The 22,168-nt window shown below is 41.8% G+C and overlaps 1 protein-coding gene across 3 annotated transcripts in view; it reads left to right on the top strand.

Moving 5' to 3' along the window:
• Nucleotides 1–22,168, top strand: part of LOC122069002 (regulation of nuclear pre-mRNA domain-containing protein 1B-like) — a 51,203-nt gene that overhangs the window by 8,600 nt on the left and 20,435 nt on the right. The window contains exons 2-6 of one of the 3 annotated variants that reach the window (XM_042632927.1): nt 313–424; nt 6,772–6,978; nt 7,365–7,489; nt 11,357–11,512; nt 11,630–11,786. In XM_042632927.1, coding sequence (XP_042488861.1) covers nt 349–424; nt 6,772–6,978; nt 7,365–7,489; nt 11,357–11,512; nt 11,630–11,786 — 721 coding nt within the window. In that variant the 5' untranslated portion in view covers nt 313–348. Of the gene's footprint in view, nt 1–312; nt 425–458; nt 658–6,771; nt 6,979–7,364; nt 7,490–10,229; nt 10,478–11,356; nt 11,513–11,629; nt 11,787–22,168 lie in introns of those variants that run through there. The other 2 variants (XM_042632929.1, XM_042632928.1) reach the window with 2 other exon arrangements.

The raw sequence follows: 22,168 nt of genomic DNA, 5'->3' as shown, positions 1-22,168 counted from the left end.
CGATATGTTTGCTTAGTGAATGTCATTATTTGCTTCTACCAAAAAAAAAAAAGAATGTCATTGCCACGGTTTAAAGTATCTTCGATACGATACGATACCCTCCAATATGTATCTTAAATTTAGCCGATCAATATGACGACTGATACTAATATTTTAATCCTTGATCTTTAGCATATCTTAGTGTATCTCCTATATAATATGATACACTCCGATATGTATCTTCAATTTAGCCAGCCGATACTGATACTTTAATCCTTGTTCAATACTTCAATGTACTTCTAATGCTAACTTTTTTTGTACTAAACTTGCCAGGGATCTTTTTATATGAAGCCTTGTTAAGACGGAAGGATGGATAACGTGTTTAATGCACAGATATTGGCTGAGAAGCTCTCTAAGCTGAACAATTCTCAACAAAGCATTGAAAGTATCCTTTATTTTCGAAGAATAATTTTTCCTATCGATGTCATTGATGTACTGAGAACTGTATGTCTTGTTGACCTGATGATTTATCGGTTCTCTGCAATTAAGGAAAATGGGCCACTTGAGTGATTACATAAGATTGTTAAATTCCAACAGAGTGAAGAAGTATATCTTCTCTCCTCTAATTAGCTGGAGCGATATCCAAAAACTACTCCTATAATGGAAAACATGGCAAATGTGCGGCATTCACTTCTCTTGCTATTTATACTTCATTTTATTAATTTTCAAATTCTTATCTGTGGTTGTTGCACAAAACCCTTCTATATGTGTTTGTGTGTATATATATATATATATATATATATTTTTTTTTTTTTTTTTCTCTTTGAAGTAGTTTATCTAGATCTCTTATTCTTGCCATTCTTTCACAAGTTTGGAATCTGCATGCAGAAGAATTGTGTGTTTTTATGTCAATGTCTGATCCATGCGCTCACTGTTATTAGAAGAGAAGATTAGAGAATGATTTGGCTTGTCTAATGATGACAAAGGCCTTTCTTATTAATAGAGAATATTGATAGTACTAGGGTATAAGTATGGTATGTAGTACAAGGCTGAAGTGTACAAGAGGTGTAATCTTTATCGTTAACACTTTCCCTCAAGTTGGTGCATAGATATATCTCATGCCCAACTTGCATACAATATGATGAAATATCTTGCAATTTAAACCCTTGGTAAACACATAAGCTAACTAATTTTTAGATGTGTCAAACAGAATAAAAATTGTCATTGATAGAAGTGTTTGTCAATCTCAATATGCTTGATCCTATCATGTTGAATTTGGTTATTAGCTATACTAATTGCAACCTTCTTGTTACAGTAGAGCCTCATAGGCGCTTCTTGAGTCAACCCCAGATCACTAATTAACGCTCTAAAAGCCATATAAGCTCACAAACACCTTAAGCCATTGCTCGGTATTCCGCCTCTGCATTGGATCTGGATACCATTGGCTGCTTCTTGCTTCTCCAGTCAACAAGATGCCGTCCAAAGTACAATATCAAGAAGTAGACCATCGATCATCTATAGAGCCTGCCCAGTTTGCGTCTATAAAGGCTTCTAGTTTCAGGTTGCTATGGTTAGAGGATAAGATTCTTTTTCCTGGGGCCGACTTTAAATGTCTCAGAATATGGTATGCTGCCTCAAGATGTGTAGTTTGTGGATCATGTAGAAACCAGCTAACCACCCCTACAACATAGGCAATATCTGGTCGGGTATGGAAGAGTTATATTAACCTTCGGACAAGTTGCTGATATCTTTCCTTATCTACCGGATCACCACCTTTACTACATAGTTGATGGTTGACCTCTCGATAAGGGAATCTGAAGGTTTACACCCAACTTTACCAGTCTCAATGAGAAGGTCAAGGACATACTTTTGCTGAGAAATGATGATACTTCTACTGGATCTTGTTACCTCTATTCCCAGGAAGTATCTGAGGGGACCCAAACCCTTGATCTCAAACTCCTTAGCCAACTGACCTTTCAGATTGGATATCTCTGCATCATCACTACCTGTCACTACTATATTTATCATCTACATATACAAGGGCAGTAACCTTAACATCCTCTGCTTTATGAACAAAATGTAATCAGTATGACTGCCTGCATCCAAGCTCTTGCATGGCCTTCAGGAACCAGCCAAACCAAGCTTATGGCGACTATTTGAGTCCATATAGGGGTTTTCCTTAACTTGCTCACTTTCCCAGTTGTCGAAGAGGAGGCGAAGCCTAGGAGAATATCTATGTATACTTCCTCCTTGAGTGATGGACAAGACTATGACTCCTGCACTGCCCGGGCAAGCTTCTTCTTTTTCTTCTCCTCCCGGTTTTGGCGATGATGTTGCCGCTGCTGCTACTTCTTCTTTCCAGCAGCGATGGTGTTGGCAGTTGCTGCTCTGCTGTGCTTTCTGGCACTTTTTCTTTTTCATCTCCAGGCATGGCAAACGCATCATCTGCTCTGAATTTCATCTTTTTTTTTTCCTCTGCAATAATCAAGAGTTTTTACTCCCCTCCCACAAATTTCCCCCCCTTCTGGATTTCATGTCTTGTTGCCTGGACAACTAGGCAACCAGTCACCTAGGACCTTGAAAAACGCCTTGTTTTCTAGGTGATGTGTTGACAATTATGGGATGAGGCTTAGGTGGGATTCCTAGCCTGTTTATCTACCTTCATTTTCTATCTTTTCTCTATCTTCCAGAGAAGTTTCAGTTCAGAATTTCTTAACCCTTTTTATCAGTTGAAGCTCCCAACGATCCTTGATAATCTTAAGGACATAGTTGTCACGGCGCATAGGTGAACCAAGGCGGTTGAGGAGGGTTAAGAATTAAGGCAACACCACCAAGGCGCCAAAAAAAAAAAAAAAAAGGTCAGGATACCTTGGCGACCAATGCCTTAACAACTATGCTCAAGTATGGTCTTGTTGCCGTGTGGCATTGAATTGTACACGTTATCCTTTATCATGTCCACAACAACATACAAGTGTGGCATCATGGGCTTGAAAGCAGAGTCCTCCATCCTTAGGACCTTGATCACTGGCTCCCAAACTTTCACCGCCTTACTCAGGTTTTTCCAAAAATCAAATGAAATGGTTGCCTATGCTGCCCTACCACCAATAGAACTCGACTCCCTCCACTCAAACCACCTCTCTGATGCAAACATAGATTTGAGTCGGTCTTCTTTGCTTCAAATCTAGTTTGTGGCAAATCTAGTGATGCCAGGCTGACCAAGTCCCCACCACACTTCTCTGTCAGAAGATTCAATACAAACCCATGGTTGTATACGAAGGTGGTCACTTGTCTCACTCTTTATATCACCTTCTGCACTAATTTTATTTTCCCCATGTCCTTTTGCATGAGGCCAATGTAATGGGCTGCACAAGGGGTCTAGAAGAGCTGGTACCAACTGTTATGCATCAACTTCTCACCGGCCTTCTTAAAGTTTCTTTCATTGTCCATTACAACTTGGACACGTTCTCCACTCCCACCCCCTTTAACAACTTATAAATGTGTTTTGCATCCTTTTTCACCATGGATGCATCCACAGATTTTAGAAATACTGTCCTCTCGTCACCGTAAACCATAAAGTTGATGATGGACTTTTTTGTGGACTCAGTCCAACTGTCACACATGATCGTCATTCTGCAGCTCTCCCACATCCCCTTCAGGCTATATATATATTTATATACTCATGAAGCTCCTATTTCTGCTGGGGCCAATATACATTCATCATCTTGTATGCTGGGGGGGCCCCTAGACCCCTGGGCTAGCCTCAACCATCGAATTTATCACTCGTCTGATAATAGGGTCTTGTAGTGGTGTGTTTGGGATACTATGGAATAACAACCACTCACACCATTGCCAACTTTCTCATTCACATCACTCCACACAGGTTTCAGTTTACGCTGCTTATGGCCTTTTTTTACTGTAGGTGCAGGGATTCTGCTCTAGTTTGGGGTCCTGTCATGGTGGTACTAGAGGTGAAACTGCCCTTGTACTTTGTGATCTCCTGAAGGGAAAACTAGCCTGCCTCCTCCACTATGGCTGTGGCTGTGCAGATTCACTGCCACCTGCTTTGGACGGACTAGCTTCCCTCGTAGAAGCTATGTGTCTATCCTGCTTCCTCATGAAAAGTGGCTTTACTTCCCGCCTATGCCTGTTGAAAATCCCTAGCCTATGCGTTTGTTTGCATATCATCAGACACATACACAAGGTCATCATCATCATCCCCCTCTCCTTGTTGGTCACTAAAATTGCCTCCTCAAATTCCACCCTCACCTTCTCCTTTTCTGCGTTCTTCCAATTTCCTCACCTCATATATTTAGCAATGGCCCTAGAAATCTGCATGGGAACCATAGGGCATGTGGCCACATCCTTAGCATTCCCAGCCAAATGTTGTTACAGTCTTGTGACCCCACCTCCCAAGAACTTCTCACAATAATTACACTTTGTTTTTCTCTTGTCAGCATCAATTGGCTGTCCATGCTACCATGCTATGTCCCTGTTGCCACTATCTCCTCCCTGGGTGGCCATTATCTCACCACTGTACTATTTTATCAAGCATATTAAATGAAGCACATCAACTGAGAGTATAAGACTATTAAAACAACTATGTAGCTATTTATTATTTGGAGGAGCAATGCTACCCAATAGTGTTGCGTACGCTCAGACACATGGGAAAGTGGAGTTGGGGCATGTGCGTCTTTTTGCAGCTTGGTTCCACTTCCCCATGTGTCTGGGTGTACACAATGCTATTGGGTAACGCTCTTTCTTTCTTATTATTTTTCCCCTAACCCTTATATTTTTCTATTAATAAAAAAATTTTCGTAGTTTTTTGTTGCAAATAAATATTGGTCTAATACAGCACAAGCAAATTTGGTATAACATAATAAGCCTCACATGCGCATCAAGACTTGCTGCTGTTACTTTCATAGTTTTCCTTTATTTTTGAAACCAACACATAAAATTTTTCCTTTTTTTTTTTTTTTTTTTCTTTTTAAAGTTTTAAAAATATTTTTCTTAATTTAAAAAAAAAAAAATCAACTCCATTAGGCTGCAGTTCAGCCAACGGTGTCTCATATAAAATTGACAACCATATAGTTGTTATTAACCCTAAAATTTTCCCCTTTTTTTCTAGGAAAATCCATCTTTTAGACCAGAAAAATAATATATATATATATAATGTATAAGAAAAAAATTCCAATATCCTAAGGTCGTAGATTGGGCTCCGGTGTCTGACTTAAGAATTTCGTTTCCAACCAACTGGTATTAATCATATTTTTGCAAAAAGCATTTTGGGAAAAATTTCTTTACTTAGATTTGTTGAATGTGGCCAAATCTTCACCAATATGTAGCAACATGTCTTTGAGTGATGTGGCGACCCCCCGATAGGGCATTCCCAAGAGTTTGATGAGGTGATGTGGCCAAAATCCAAGAGGATAGGTGATTTCTCCTTCCCCTCAGCAAAAAACATTGAAGATGGAGAAGTTCTGATTGAAATTTCGACAAGATAACTTAAGTGGATTGTGTCACGGAACATGTCAAAATTTCAGCAAAACACCAAAATTTTGCTGGTTTGTTGTTTTGCCTGCTGTTTCATTTCGGAAGCTTCGAAATTAGTGAAATAATCAAAATTTTACCAAAATCATGCTGACAATTTGCTTTAATTTGATGTTAGCACTATTTAAAAGATGAAAATTTATATACAAACGAGACAAATTTGTAAAAAGAAGATACAAGTGAGACACGGGTGGCTGGATATAAAAGCTGTCTTAATTTCTATGATATTATGTCTTGCTAATTTTAAATTTAATAAAAGAGTTTAAAGCATAAATTGCTTTATGTAAATGATCAGGTGAAGTTTTTATGCAACTTCATGGAAACAAGTTATTAATTAATATTGTTTTTGGGTCAGAGGTTTTCTGTACAGCAGCCCTCTTTAGGACTGACTGTGTTGGCCAGTCCTACTATCAAATATTTAGGGAGACCCATGGATTAACCACAAGTTAAATTTGTGTGCAATCTCAATTGTGCGGCCCACCATGTAAGGAATTTTTCTTCTTTTATTTTAGGAGGTGAAAAATGTGGGAAGCTGATCTAGCCATTTGGACTATTGGATAGATAGGGAACCATGTGAATTTGCATCTGTCAAATCTTATGCCTAAGTTCAATCCTTTGGTCCATCAGCATCATGTATCATATGCTTAACAACCATCCAAATGTTGACTAGAATTAGCTTCTGGACTCTTTATCATATATAATGCTTCTGGTCTGAGGTTTACTGCGTGAGTAGAAGGTGATTTTGGCTACATGCTGTTTTGGGCATGAATTGACCTGTGATGTTGCAGATAGAAGATGTGCAAGTGTGCCATCTTAGAGATGTATCTCTATAATGCCCATGTAGAAAATCTCTTTCCTTTCTTTTTATGACAACTTAATTAAGCTATATCTTGTAAAAACGTGAGATATATTATGCATTATTGATGGCATGACAAATATAAATAGGTTTGTGATTCCTACATAGTATTGACAAACCATGATAAAGATGTTGGAAATGGACTGATTGGCTGTAATGTTTAAATTTTCCATGTTTATGCCATTCTATTATATGACTATTGCTTGTAAATTCTCATGATGTTAATTTTAAACTTTTTTTTTTTTGGCGAAGTCTTGAATGTGTACTCATTGCCTTTCAGACATTTTATAAAGTTCTTCAAATGATGCATTTGCATGCTTTCTTGGGAAGACTGGGAAGGGAATGCTGTCCCCAACAATTTTGAAACTTGTGTTTGTTTGATTTACTAGGAGTGGAAATTATCCTAGGAGGTACATTTGCCCTCCCAGATCTTGCAATAGCGGGAGCTTCGTGCGTTGGGTTGCTCTTTTTGATGATATTGGGAAAGTGCTCCTCACAAAGTTTGTCACACAAAAAAGTTACCATTATGAAGGAAACCCTTCCTCACTTTTCTATCATCTTGCCCAGCACAACCAAACAATGTAGAAGATTTGAAGGTGATTTTTGCAGGGCTGTTATTTATTTTTTTAGAATGGGGAACATTCTAAATGGCTTGAACAATTGTTTTATTACCCTAATTCCTAAAGTTGTGGGAGCGTCATCTCTAGATAAGTTTCGCCCTATATGCATGGGAAATTTCTCTTGCAAGGTGCTGTCCAAGATATTGGCAAGTAGAGTGTCAGTGCTTCTCCCCAGTATAGTTTCAGAGGAACAAGGTGCCTTTCAAAAGGGCAAGATAATCTCTGAGAATATTAGCCTTGCATTTGAGTTGGCTAATTTGTTGTATTCTGCAGTAAGGGGTGGCAGTATGGGTCTCAAGATTGATGTTCAAAAAGCATATGATTCCTTGTCTTGGGAGTTTTTATTTGCAGTTTTTTTGCAGTTTTGAGCAAGTTCGGTTTCTCTCCAATTCTTGGATCAAAGAAATTCTATCTTCATCAAGGATTTCAGTTTTGGTCAATGGAGGCCCAGTTGGTTTCTTTGGAATTGGTCGTGGTCTTCGCCAAGGTGACTCAATTTCTCCCATTCTATTTATTTTAGCTGAAGAAGTGTTGTGTAGAGGATTAAAAAATTGGTTGCAGATGGATCTCTCAAGTCGTTGCCGGGTCCAACAGGGGCAGTAATTCCATCCCACCTTTTATTTGCTGACGATCTTTTTGTTGTTATGAATGCTTCGGTAAATTATGTAAAAAATCTACATTCCTTTTTATCGAAGTATCAGGAATTTTCAGGCCAATATTTTAATATGGACAAGAGCAAAGTATTCTTTGGGAAGATAGCACCGCACAGGAAACATTACAGTAGTTAATTTCTAGGAAATTCGGTTGTCCTGATTTTTAGCAGGTATTTAGGTGTGGAAATTTTTAAAGGAAGAGTGACAAAAAATCATTTGTTACCTTTGTTGGATAAAATTAACAGTAGGATGGTGGGCTGGAAAGGGAAGCTTTTATTGATGGCAGGATGTGTTGAACTTGTTCGATCAGTGATTTTGAGTATTCTCATTCACAATTTTGCAGTTTATTGGTGGCCTCAGACTACCATTAAAACTGTAGAACGGTGGATGAGAAACTTTATCTGGTCGGGTGAAATGGAGGTCTAGAAGAAAGTTGTAGTTAAATGGGAAGATTGTTGTAAGCCCAAGCAAGAGGTTGGGCTAGGTATCAAGAAGTTGCGAGATGTGAATAAAGCTTGTTTGAGTAAGCTTGCCTGGCAGATTAAACATGAAGATTCTGTTATGAGCAAATTTTTCAGAGCAATGTTTGTTATTGAGGACGATTCTCAAGAAGGGGTATTAGTCCTCATCAATATGGCCATGGTTGAAGAGAGTGTGGCAATTCGTGTCTGAAATGTAGAGATGGACTGTAGGAAATGGGGACAAGATAAAATTCTGGACAAACCGATGGCTAGAGAATTCCTCTTTAGTGAAGTCATCTAATTTGGAGCTGAATTTGTTTAGAGGAAGGAAGTTGCGGCTCGCAGATTTTATCTATGAAGAAAAGTGGTGTTTCCCTTTTGTTAACTCTATTTTTCTATCAGAGACATTTGAGAAGGGGAAAAAAAAAACCATAATTTCTTCGATGGAGGATATGTCACTGGCGGCTTTCAAACTTAGGTGTTTTCTCTATGAACTCAGCATGGGAGGAGATAAGGGGCAAGAAATTACTTGTTCCTTGGTTTTCTATAATCTGGAAAACCAAATCGCAGCCTCGCCAAGCTGTTTTTGGGTGGAGATTAGCTCACAACAGATTATCGACAAATGAGGAGGTGCGTAGACGGGGAGTGATGGTTACCTCTAGATGTTGTCTTTGTGGTAGGGCAGAAGAATCATCCACTCACTTATTTCTACAATGTGAGTATATCAAGGCTATGTGGAATTTATTTTGTGAGTTATTTGGTGTTTTGTGGCTTTCTTTTGATAGGATGGAAGACCTCTTTTCTTGTTGGAAACGGAAAGCAAAGTCTATCACTTTCTCAAAGGTGTGGCTTTGTGGAGTAATTCTTATTCCATATGTTGTTAGGATGGAGAGGAATGCAAGATGTCACGAAGGTGTAGCCAAACAGTATAGACAATTCCTTGCTCGGGTAAAAGGTGAAATTTGTATGATTTCCATAGTTCATCTAGGAAAGCCTCTCTCAATTTCGGATTTGTTATGTGCTAGAAGATTGGGCATTCCTCGAGTGGTGTGCAGGTGAAGGGAGATTATTGAAGTTCTTTGGTGTGCTCCTTTTTTAGCATGGGTAAAGCTGAACATGGATGGGTGCTCTTTGGGTAACCCAGGGAAGGCAGGGGTAGGTGGTATTTTTAGAAATGAGAGAGCGGAGGTGCTTTTGAATTTTAGAGAATTTGTTGGTGTTAGAACGAATTTTGAAGCAGAATTTTTGGGGATTATTTCTGGTCTTGAGCAGGCAAAGGCGCATGGTTTGAAGAACCTGTGGATTGACTGTGATTTTGCAGCGGTGGTGATCTTTATATCTAAAGGTTTGGTCCCTTGGTATATCTAGCAAAGATGGAGGGGAGTTCTTCATTTCATGGAGTCAATTACGTGGAAGGTGACTCACTGTTATCGGGAAGCAAATGTTGTTGCAGACTTTTTGGCCAAATCTGCAGCGAGGCTTGAAATTTCAACCCCGGTGATTGAGTGACCAAGGATGGTGTCTATGGATATGGAGATGGATGCTGCCCAGCATTCAAGATACCGGTTCCCATAGATTCTATTTTCCTCTTGTTAGGCTAAGGATAGGGGACCTTCTCCTGCTGATGGCAATGCCGAAGGTGGGTAAGGTTCCCATGTCTCTTAGTCTATATTTGTAATGAGTGAGGTGGGTAAGGTTCCCATGTCTCTTAGTTCATTTTTTTTTTTTTTTTTTTGATTTTCTAGCGAAAAAAAAACCAAACAATATTGTAAGGGAAACCCTTCCACGGTCCATTTCACTGGAAATTGGTATCTAAGGAGAGTCATATAGGGACTCTTTTTGGTGATCTAGCATAAAGTGTTAGATTGTTAGTTTGTTAGTTTAATCTAACTATGCCCTATACATTTCAGCAGCTATGCTTATTGATTAACTTCTTTGCTATTTTAGTTTTGTTTTTAATGCTTTTAAATAACTGCAGTATTTAAAAAATAAGGGTTTAATAGAATATTTCTTTACAGTAACCTTATTTATGTTTCTTCGGTCTTGTCTGAGTTTTACTTTTGGGGTACTTTGTATTTGTTAATGTAAAATATTTCTCTTAACATTGGACTAGCATTGTCACATTGGTGTATTTTTCACCGGAAAAAAGCAAAACAGGTTGTAGAAACATGGGATAAACTGTTCAACTCTTCCCAGAGAGAGCAACGTGTTTCATTTCTATATTTGGCAAATGACATCCTTCAAAACAGTAGACGCAAAGGAAGTGAATTTGTGAATGAATTCTGGAAAGCTCTTCCAGCAGCTCTCAAGGATGTCTATGAGAATGGTGATGACTATGGAAGGAAAGCAATCTCAAGGCTGGTAAGTTCTTCTCTTCTTTTGGATGGGGCTTTCTTCGTGCTTCAGAATAAAATCCTAGAACGTGAGTTGGAAGCAAGGTTTTTAGTCCCTATCGATATGTATTGGGAAAATAATTGTTGAAGTGGGACAGTTAGATACGTTACATAAAAAAAATGAAAATTTCATCGGGTCGGTATGCAATGAGACTCTAAGCCAGCCGGAACCACTGCCATAGTGCTACTGCCTCAGCAGCCACAGCCACAGCCACAGCCACAGCTGCCCACTGTCAGCAGCCAGCCAGCAGACCGCCCGACAGTAGCAGTACACCCGATCGGCCATCTTGATGAGACCCCCAAGCCTGGAATCATGCTTGATGTTGATGCTGTTAAATTTTTCAAAACATTACAACCCATTAGAATCTAGTGTTCACACAATACAATGATGACTTGAGACTTGAGAGGCCCTTTGCTTATAGTTATCCAGTTTCCATTCAGTTGTTTATTCCCCGTTGTCGAACAGGAATTATGTTCTTTAACTTATTTTTAAGTATTTTAGTTAAGTAAAGACACATCTCAGCTTTGTGTAGTTCTTAGTATTATTCATTTTCAGTTTAAGTTGTCTTAGATAATCAAATTTATTAGGTTAGAAAACAATGGACATCTTGACAGATAAGGACTTGATTTTCACATTACAGTTGAAGGCATCTCAGAATTCTATTCACATGCACTCTAGGTGTACTTTGCCAGATTGTTCCTTGTATTTAATTATAGTTTCTTAGGCAAAGTGCTTCTTAGTCATAATGCTTGTGTTAGAACGTAGATTAGCGTAAATTTTTTAACCTGTAGCATTGCACACCCTTAGCAGTTTTAATGGAACATGATTTCTATTAAAACATTTCAGGTAGACATATGGGAGGAAAGGAAAGTCTTTGGATCTCGTGGTAAGAGTCTTAAAGATGAAATGCTTGGTAAAGATCCTCCACCATTATTGGAGAACAATGGAAGAAGTTCAAATTCAATCAAGATAGTAAAGAAGGATGCTCACTCAATAAGACTAGTGAGAGTTTTCCCATTTTATTGTTAGCTTTCTTGAAATTTCTTGGTATGCATCTTGATTAGCATTTGTTTTAGATTAAAAAATAAGATGTCTTATGGATGGTTATCCTGAATGCAGAAATTGGCTGTTGGAGGTATGCCTGCAAAAATAGTTACTGCCTTTCAAGCTGTACATGATGAACATTTCAATGAAGACACCGCTCTAAACAAATGTAAAGCTGCAGTTCGCTGTGTGGAAAAGATGGAGAAAGATGTTGACAATGGCTGCATCCAAGGTAGAGTTGCACTTTCTGATGCCTTCTTTAGTGTATATGAGGTTACGCTACATTGAAGGTTGTATTGCTTTTAAGTTCATAATGGTAATGCAACTATGCAAGTATGAAGTGGGCTTGTCATTTTGATATACATATATATATATATATATATATTTCTTGTTAGTCTGTCCTTGCTTTGCATGAGAGTACTTGTGCCATTGCTCTTCACCTGGAAGATATATATATATATATATATGTATATATTTTGCTTGTTAGTCTGTCCTTGCTTTGCATGAGAGTACTTGTGCCATTGCTCTTCACCTGGAAGAGAAGCCTCTTGTCCATATCATAGCTTGCCAGCTCGGGATTTGACTCGGTGACTTGGCAGAGTCAACTTGACTAAGAGTCGAGTCAATATGTTGACTCCTGTGTTTTTGACTCAGCTGCCTCAATGCAGTGAGTGAGACATGAATCGGGTGAGTTGGACTGAATCCACAGGGTCAAGTACTGAGTCAAACAGGTAGATTTCATTAAAAAAGCATGATGTTTACATGACTGAACTTCCAAAAGGATGTTAACATACCACCACACCAACAATTGCCTTGTTTATGATTTGGCAATTTATTATTTATTGTCTTCCTTGACAGATGAACATTAGCGTCAACCGTCAAGAGGAGTATTGACAGGCTTACTACCTAGCATCCTTATCTCAGATAGAAGATCTAGGATATACTTTCACTGAGAAAGAACAGTACTCTTCGTAGAACTGGCGACCTCAAATCCTCAATTCCAAGAAAGTAGCGCAACTTTCCTAAGTCCTTGATCTCAAACTCGTGACCTAGGAAAGCCTTAAGACGTGAAATTTCCTCCGTGTCATTTCCTGTAACCATAATGTCGTCGACATACTTGATGAGAACAGCAATCTTGGACCCAGACCGCTTAAGGAACAAGGTGTGGTCTGCATTACTCTGGGCCAGAGTATATCAAACAGAAACCATGGCCTTAAGAAATCTTCCAAACCAGGCACGGGAGGATTGTTTCAGTCCATATAATGCTCTCTTGAGCCTGCATACCAAACCTGTGGTAGTAGTACGAGCAAACCCTAGTGGTACATCCATATACACTTCTTCTATCAGCTCCCCATGAAGAAATGCATTTTTAATATCTAGTTGTTGTAACTCCCAGCCAAGGTTCACAGCTCATGAAAGTATTACCCAGATAGTGTTCATTTCTACAATAGGAGCTAGTGTCTTCTGATAATCAAGACCATAAATCTTTGTAAAGCCTCTAGCAACTAGCCTGGCCTTGTACCTGTCAATACTCTCATCCATGTTCTATTTCACCGTAAACACCCACTTGCAACTGACAATCTCCTTTTGTGGAGGAAAAGGTACGATGCCCTAAGTATCATTTTTCTCCAGAGCATTCATTTCTTCAATCATGGCAACCTTCCACTGGTTCTTTGACTGCTTCCTGCCAACTATGGGGAATAGAAACAGAAGACAAAGAGGATACCAAAGCATGGTACGAAGGAGAAAGAGAACTGTACTAACTAAACAACTTGAGAGATAGGGTGTTGAGTGCATGATCTCGTTCCCTTCTGGACAGAAGTAGGTAAATCAAGTGAGGGATCAGAAACAAAAAGTAACAGGGAATCCGAAGATAAGGTATTACCAAGACTAGGATCTGGATCAGGAGGTAGCAACGGCGCAATAGGCTGCTTGCGATAGTAGGTGTGTGCTCACGATTCTGGAAAACATACACTTTCCAAGGCTGATCCAGAGAAGGCTGAGGCTCACCTGACATCTCCCCTTGAGCTGAAGAGGTAGGAGGAGGAGCATCCAAGGGAGGAATAAGAAGAGAAGGCACATCTTCCCCAAACAACGATGTCTCCCTCCCATGAAGAGGGGCTTGATCATTATAAGCAATAGAGTCGTGAAATTCAACATCTATAGAGAAAAAAAATAAAAAACAATGGAAAGGGGGGGGGTGATAACCCTTCTGGGTAGCAGGATAACCCACAAACACACATTTCAAACCACGAGGATCTAACTTACCACGGGGCGGAACAACAAAGGGGAAAGAACCGATGAGGACTACTGTAGGAGACCGAAAGTACAATACCCGAGTATGCATGCAATTGGTAAGATGGGTGGCGGTAAGCACAGCCTCACTCCAGAAGAAAGCTAGCACATTCATCTAAAAAATGAAAGCACGTACAACCTCTAGAAGGTGCTTTTTCTTGTGTTTAGCTACACCATATTGAGGTGGTGTGTTGACGCAACTTGTCTGATGAATGATACCCTGGGCAACAAGGAAATCCTGAAATGGATTCTCAAAATAGTCTTTCCCATTGTCACTACAGAGAATTTTATGCGAGCATTAAACTGAGTACAATCCATGCTGTAACAAAGTTGAAAGAATGGAAAACCTCATTTTTATGACGCATCAAATAAACCCAAGTAGCATTTGAGTGAAAATTGATTAAAGTAACTAACCAACGCTCGAAACAAAAGTAACAAGGAAGGGCAGGGCCCCAAACATCAGAGTGAATAAGATTAAAAGATGTAGAACTACTATTAATTAAGTTTGAATAAACAGAATGAGAGAGTCGAGATTTACGGCAAGAAGGTAAAGGAAGGAGGAGAGATAAAATTAAGCTTGGTCTTATCCTCAAAACCATTCTTTTGGCATGTTACTCAAATGGTAGTCTTTGCTTGACTTAATTGAGGAATCCATGAACTCATTTCTCAAGGAGAGAAATTGTAGAAAATCCACCGGTGGGGCGCCATGCCTGAGCTCTGATACCACTTGATGCGTATAAGGAAGGAGGAGAGATAAAATAGGGAAAGGAAAAAGAAAGAAATAAAAAAGAGATAATTAAGAGATAACTAAGAAATTAAATAGAATAACTTGGCTTCATCGGTCATTTGGAGGTGCCAAGCCTTTTCTCTTGTGGAGAAAACATAGGAACTTCAAATCATATTTTTGTTCTTTTTTCTCCTTCATTCTCTCCCTATAAATAGATTTTACAACAACTCCTACATTCCCACGTATCCCACAACTAAGAAGTTACAATAACGGATAATAACTACTAATCCCTTGCACCACTACACTATAATGGATAATTCCTAGATAAATTCATAATAATTGATAATTCCTAAACAATTTATTCATAATCCCCTATTTTCCAATAAAACTAATCCCGCCCAAAGTTGTGCACGTAACAGAAATCTTATGCTTATGAGAGAGGTTGTGGAGACGGCAGCACCAGTGACAATTCTACAATTATGGAATTTCCCTGCAGATTTAAGGAGCAAGTGCGGTGGGGACCCTAGTTGTCAATGCGCAAGGCGTCCCAAGGCAATAGAGAAGGGTAAAAAGTTAACATGACACTATAAGGCGCCAATCCAGGTTGAGCCACATGGACGCCTAGATGATGCCTTGACAACCTTGGTGGGGACTTGGTGAGGCCATGGCTGACACACTTTGCCACAAACTACATCGCTTTGAAGAGTTTTGGGATGTAGAGGGCTGGACTTAGGTTCATGTTTGCTTTAGAGGATTGGTTGGAATGTCAGGAGTCTTCTTCTTATGGAGGTTGGGCAGCCAAAGCAACCATTTGGGATGACCTGAATAAGGTCATTATAATCTTCGACCTGGTGGTCAGCATGTTGAAAACGGTGCACTCACAGAAGAAGCCCACCTTACACTTGTGGGCAGCTATTGATATGATGAAGATGCAGGTTAAGGCAATGTACAGACCGGGTAACAAAAAGTTCCTTGACATAATCAAGGACCGGTGGGGGAGACAGCTCATGCATTCAGTTCAATAAGGTTGTTAAGTTTTACTTTATTCGCTTTAGTTCAACGTACTTGTCATTTAGTTGCCTATTCACTATTTTGCATTGTTTTTAGTGTACTCTCTCAATCTTAAGTACCAACACAAGCACAGACTTGGGATGAGACATGATTTGATAGATGTAGTTTAAAAAGTGGAGTGGCTTGAGGCAAATGCAAATGCTTAGTTTTTTTATTTTTTTTGGATGAATAAATAATTCATTACTAAGAGAAGAAGAATATACAAGGGGAAAAAGGGGGCAGGGAGGCTTAAGCCAATAAGGAGAAGCCAACCCAATGGGAGCAAAACAAAAACTTACACAAAACCATCATAGACCAAAAGAGAGGGGGGGAATGAGGGGGGAGGGGAGAGCTACAAAGCAGTTAGGGGGATTGGGAGAGGACAACCTGAAGGTTCCAAGAAGAAATGATATGGGATTTTCTGGGGGAGTTAGGAACGGGACGGTTATGCCGAGGAAGGAGGGCCTAGGCTTTGGAAGCAACATCAAAGGAGATAGATTTCCAAATCTTATCCGGGGATCGAGATTTGGTAGTCCATCTCCGAATGTTGTGCTCCATCCAGAGATGGTTTATTGTAGCATAAGAGGCCAATTTACCAACAGTTTCATAGATGGTCGAACCAGAGAAGGACATTTCTACCCAAATGCATTCTCTGTCAAAAGGGAGGATTGATCTTCTAGAAGGCCAGAATTTGGAAAGAACTGATTTCCAGACATGGCAGGAAAAGGGGCAAGAGAAGAAGAGATGGTGGATATCCTCTATACTTGAGGGACATAAGCAGCAGGAATGATTAGCAAGGATATGGCGGTGAATGAAGAAGGATTGGGTGGGAAGACAGCTGGACAGGTAGTGCCAGAGAGTGAAACTCTGTCGGGAAATATGTCCTTAGACTAGTTTATGCCGGGGAACTGTTGGGGAAGGGGAACAGACAAAGGACCTAGCAGAGGCAGAGGAGAATATCCCATTGTAAGAGGGGAGCCAAATACAATGGTCATCTCTTCTTCTGTGACCTGGGGGAAGAGGGGGAAGGGAGGACCAGAGGTCAAGCAGAGGAGGGGGGAAGAGGGAGGCGACCAACCATTAGGAGAAAGGATAGAGGAGACCCAAGCATTGGCATAAGACCAGAGGAGTATATGACTCTGGGGGAAACCAAGTTGGACAGAATGCCTGAAGGATGCCAAGGGTCCTTCCACAGAGAGGTGGACTGACCATTCCATAGAAAATGGCAGTGAGAGCCTGAGGCCTATGCTCGAGGATTTTTCTCCAAATCCAGGAAGCATCAGAAATGAAAGGGTATGCTTGAGTAAACTAGAGAGGATCCAGTCAACCCAAATGCTTTTATGCTTGGAGACAATCTTCCAAATGAGCTTAAGGACTCCCACTGAATTGGCATCTTTGATTCTTTTGATTCTTAATCCTCTTTCAGATTTAAGGAGGCAGACCTTCTAGCTGAGAGGTCTGAGGAATTTAGAGGAGTTAGAGCCTTTCCAAAGGAAGGAGTAAAGAAGACCCTCGAAAGACTTAATGACAGAGGCAGGGAGGACGAAGGTGCCAGACCAGTAAAGATACATGGACTGGAGGACCGATCTAATCAAGGTTAAGCGGCCAGCGAAAGACAGAAGTTTCTCTTTCCAAAGCTGGAGCTTTTTCCTAAGATGGTCAAGCAAAGGGGTACAATGATAGGAGGAGAGCCTGGTGGTAATGAGCGGGAGGCCCAAATATCTAACAGGCAAGGAACCTAATGAGATACTAGAGGTACCAGAAAGATTGGCCTGGGCCTCAGGAGAGATACTAGAAAGAAAGATATTGGACTTGAGGAGATTTATTTTGAGGCCCGAAAGGGAAGGAATGAAGGGTGGACATGATATTGGAGATGGATAGGGTATCAACATTGGAGAAAATCATGATATCATCAGCGAAAGCCAGATGAGAGAGGAGGGATTTGCATTTTGGGATAGGAGAAATGAGGTGGAGGTCAGTGGCTGATTGGATTGAGCAGGAGAGGATTTCCAAGGAGATGGAGAAGAGAAGAGGAGAAAGAGGGCATCCTTGATGCATTCCTCGTCTCGAGGGGAAGTAGCTGCTGGGCTTCCATTCATTAAGACGGAGAAACGAGGGGAGGAGATGCAAGAATGGATCCAGTGCATGAAAGAGGCCGAAAAGGACATTTAAAGCAGGACATTGGTAATGTAGTCCCAACTAATCGTGTCAAACGCTTTGTGAATGTCAATCTTAAGGAGGGCAGCCGGAGTGTGAGACTTGCGGTCAAAACCACGGACAATCTCATGACAGAGGATGATGTTATCCGAGCTGCTTCTGCTAGTAATAAAAGCGGATTGATTTGGAATAACAAGAGAGTCAATGACTTTCTGAATCCTATTGGCCAGGATTTTAGCAATGAACTTGTAGAGGATGTTACAGAGAGAAATGGGTGTAAAATTATTCATAGAGACTACACCTTCTTTTTTGGGGATTAGGCAAAGGAAGGTGTGATTGATCCCACCAATTTGATTGGGGTTGTAGAAAAAACTACGCACCGCCAGGATGAGGTCATTGCAGATCATATTCCAATAGGCAGAGAAGGAGCCCATACTGAAGCCATCGAGGCCAGGGGCCTTATTTGCCTTATAGGAAAGAATGGCCGAGAGAATTTCTTCCTCATTGGGGATGGATTGGAGGAAGGGGAGAAGATCATTTGGGACAAACTTGTTGAGGAGATTGGGAGGGATGGGGGTGCTGAAGAGCCTTTGGAAGTGAGAGACAACCTCAGCCTTGATGAGATTGGGGGAGAAGAGCTCAATCCCAGAGGAGGAGATAAGCTTAGGAATGGTGTTGGGATTATTCCTAGCTTTGAGAGAGAGGTGGAAGTAGGTCGAGTTAGAGTCCCCCAATTCTAGCCATTTGATGTGAGATTTCTGACGAAAACTTTCTTCCTGGTCCAGGAGCAAGGAGAGATCGGTTGCAGCTACTCTTTCTTCCCTAACCAGGATAGGGTTGTGGAGATCAAGCTGGAGCCTGGATTGTGGAGAGGAGTTTATCCCAACCCACAGAAACCTGGGTTGAGATATTCCCAAATGAGGTGGACTTCCACAGCTTTAAGGTGGATTTAACAATCTTAAGCTTTTTGGTGAAAGCATGGAGTGGGGGACAAGGAGCGGGGTGTGGGGATGTTCTAAGCACACTGGACAAGAGGCTGGAAATCAGGGTGGGAGATCCATATGTCAAAGAATTTGAATGGTTTAGGGCCAAAGGAGCGAAAGGGAAGAGACATGGAGAGAGATGGGGCTATGGTCCGAGATCCCGAGAAGACCAAAGCAAGCATGAGAAGAAGGAAAAGCATCTAACCATGGTTCATTAACAAGGGCCCTGTCAAGCTTACAAGCCACTCTATAGGTGCCAGCTCTTCTGTTGTGCCAAGTAAGCTTGACAGCCGACCACCTAAGGTCGGTGAGATTGAGATCATTAATGCAATCGTTGAATGAGTCAACAGCCTAAGAATCAATAGGGTTTCCCCGTGTTTTTCGTGGTTGTATTGGGTAACATTGAAGTCTCCAGCAATTCCCCTAGGCCTGGGACCCATAGAGGGGGCTAAGGAAATTAGGTCAGACCAGAGGGGATTCTTGAGGGAAGCCCTATTGTGAGCATAGACAATGGAGAGGAAGCAAATGAAGGGCCCAGAGTTGTGAGAGATGGAGATATGTGTGACTGGGGCAGATGAGAATAGGCAAGAGATGGATAGGTAGGAGGGGTGCCATAAGATCCAGATCCTTCCATTAGGACTGTGAAGGTAGTTGGAATGGAAGGACCAGGAGGGGGCAATCCGGGAGGCATTGACCTCCAGGACACGGGTTTCCAAGAGATAGCAAAGATTGGACTTCGAGGAGCGAATGAGGGATTTGATTTCAGCTTGTTTAGCTGAGGAGTTGAGACCTCAAAACATTCCAGATGGTCCAAGGAAACATTAGGTGGCAGGGGGAGGACAACAAAGGTTTGGACAAGCTGCGGGGGGTATTTGGGATGGTGGGGCCGAAGGTGGATGGGGGCTGGTGGCTATAACCAATGACGGGGTGAACAACGGTTTGCTTTTTTTGGTTGGTGGTGGTGGTGGTGGTGGAGGTCATAGTGGGGGTTTTATTAATGGGATTAAGCTGGTGGATGCTATTGGGGATGGGGGTATTAAGGCTGACCAAAGGTTCCATAAACAGGGAGCTAGTCAAGGTGATAGGAGTGGAACCATTCAGGACAATAATCATTGGGGATTTCTTCTGAAGACATAAGCCTGATGCTTTTCTGATCGGTATTGGGTTGCTGATGAAGATTTTCTGTGAGGCACTGTTGATGACTTGCGCAATCAACTGGAGGCCCTAGGGAGCAGGGAAGGGGCACATGGGCCTTCCTGGGGGGAGAGGCCGTATGTAGCAATCTAAGATTGGAGGTAGTAAGGCCTTCGGAGGCCAGAAGATGAGAGCTTTCCAAAGGATTATCCTGGGTTGAAGAGGTGCCTTCCAAGGCCAAGGGGGAGAATTGAAATCTTGAAGGTTGATGCAGGGGGCGGAGAGTTGATGACTTGCGAGTTGAAGGAGAGGATTGAGGGACCTTCCGAGGCCAAAGGGAGGTCTCTGAGACAGTTGCCGATCAAAGAATCTTTACCAGGCAGTCTAACTGAGCTTCCAGAGGCGGAGGCAAAGCTTAAGCATTGTTGAAGCGAGAGCCAGGCAATATCGATTGGTTGAGAAGAGCCAAGCAAGGGTTGGAGCCTGTTGCGGCGGCAATTGCAGAGGTATCAATTGGGGATGAAGCACAAGTCAGACCTAAGTAGGAGCCGTGACCAACAGAGGAACCAGGAGTTTCAGCAACGGCCGGAGGAGGGGTAGGTGGGTTAGGAAGAGAGCGGTTGGGTGGGTCGGGTTGGGATATGGGTAGGATAGGGTTATGAAAAGGATGGGTCGGGTTGTATAGATTACCTGGATATAGGGGGTGGTCCATCGGGTATTTTGAAAACTTATGAAGTGAACAGGTAGGAATTGGTTTAGTGGGACGAAAGGTGGTTCGTAACTGGTTTGGGTTACATAGTTAGGATAAGATTGTGAAGGGGTTGAGGAAAGAGAAGTAGGGTTTGAGGGCAGGTTCGTCGCAGAGAGATCAGCGACAATAGGAAGAGGCAACATAGGCGGAATAGATGATTTGGGGATGGGGGCTGGGTGTTCCAGGGTCGAAGGAGGCTCGGCCTGACAGATAAGAGGAGAAAATTCTGAAAATGGAAGAACCAAGGTAGTGTCTGAGGCGAGCAGGGCTGATGGGTCATCGTCAGAAGCCAAAACAGAGTCTACCATCTCAAGGATCGAGAAGGGGTTGTGAGTCTTGTGACCAGTGGGTAAAGAGGTTGACAGAGGACCGGAGGTCATAGCAATGTTTACATTCGCCAGAAGCGTCGTCGGATCTGGAACCAACTGCTGGGACTGCTAGTTTCTTTTTTTCCTATTTTTTTGTGGTGTGTTGCATGAAACTGGCATCCTGGGAGGGATTGGCGATCAAAGTTCTTTTGGCTAATTTGGATTGATCATCGGAGACCCCTTTGACAGAGATTGGGTGCTTATCATAGAGTGATGTTTTGTGGCCAAAGCACTTGCAGAAGGAGCAGCTTGGGGGGATCCAGTCATATTTTACTTCCTAATCAGACGTATGGGCATTACCGACCATGATTTTGATCTAGTTTGGAAGGGTTGGATCAGCTTGCACCTCAATGCAGATTCTCACGAACGAGAGCCTGTCTATCACTTTGGTTCTTTTGTCGAAGTAGTGGGGTTTGCCGATGAGGGAGCCGACTAAACTGAGACCTTTGATACACTAGAAATGTAGGGGAAGGTTAGGGAAGACAACCCACAGAGGGATGGAGGTGGGTTCTGTTTTATTGAACGAAGTATGCTCATCCCATTGTCGAAGGAAGATTGGCTTCTTCCCAACGTACCAGGGTCCTCCGTCTATGGCCACAACTTCATCGAAGTTGGCATCAAACTTGAAGATGAATGTCCCATTATTGGTCTGGGAGCACACTGGTTTCCATTGATTCATAAGAGATGACTTGACGATGGAGAAGGGGGGTCGGCTTCCCAAAAAACCCACTATGCAGTTCTTCCATTTCGAAATTTCTGAGTCCAGAAAGCTAGGTGGATAGAGGCCCACGGGAGAGGAGTTTATGGTAGCCGGAGGTAAATAGAAGAGGGTGTGGCCGGCAGAGGTTTGGATGGATGTGGAAGGGACAAAGGGGTTGGAAACAACCGTTACCCAGGAGCGGTCATCTGGAGGGGTAGGATCAAGAGGAGTGGTTAGGGTTGGAAGAGACGATGGAGAGGAGCAAGGCAGGGTGTAGTCGGGGGGAGGGCAAGGATTGTCGAAGGGGTTGAGGGGGTTTCCGACGGTAGGGGCCGCCGGAGAAGGAAGGGGCATCGGTGGTCGCAGATGGTCACGGCATCGCTAGAGTTCAATTTCGGAAATCTGTTGGAAAATTGTTACTCCCTTTGAAGTGATTGATGATATTTCTC

Source organism: Macadamia integrifolia, unplaced genomic scaffold (genome assembly GCF_013358625.1).
Source record: "Macadamia integrifolia cultivar HAES 741 unplaced genomic scaffold, SCU_Mint_v3 scaffold516, whole genome shotgun sequence".
In the NCBI taxonomy this organism is placed as follows: domain Eukaryota; kingdom Viridiplantae; phylum Streptophyta; class Magnoliopsida; order Proteales; family Proteaceae; genus Macadamia; species Macadamia integrifolia.
This window is presented reverse-complemented; position numbering and strand designations above follow the sequence as displayed.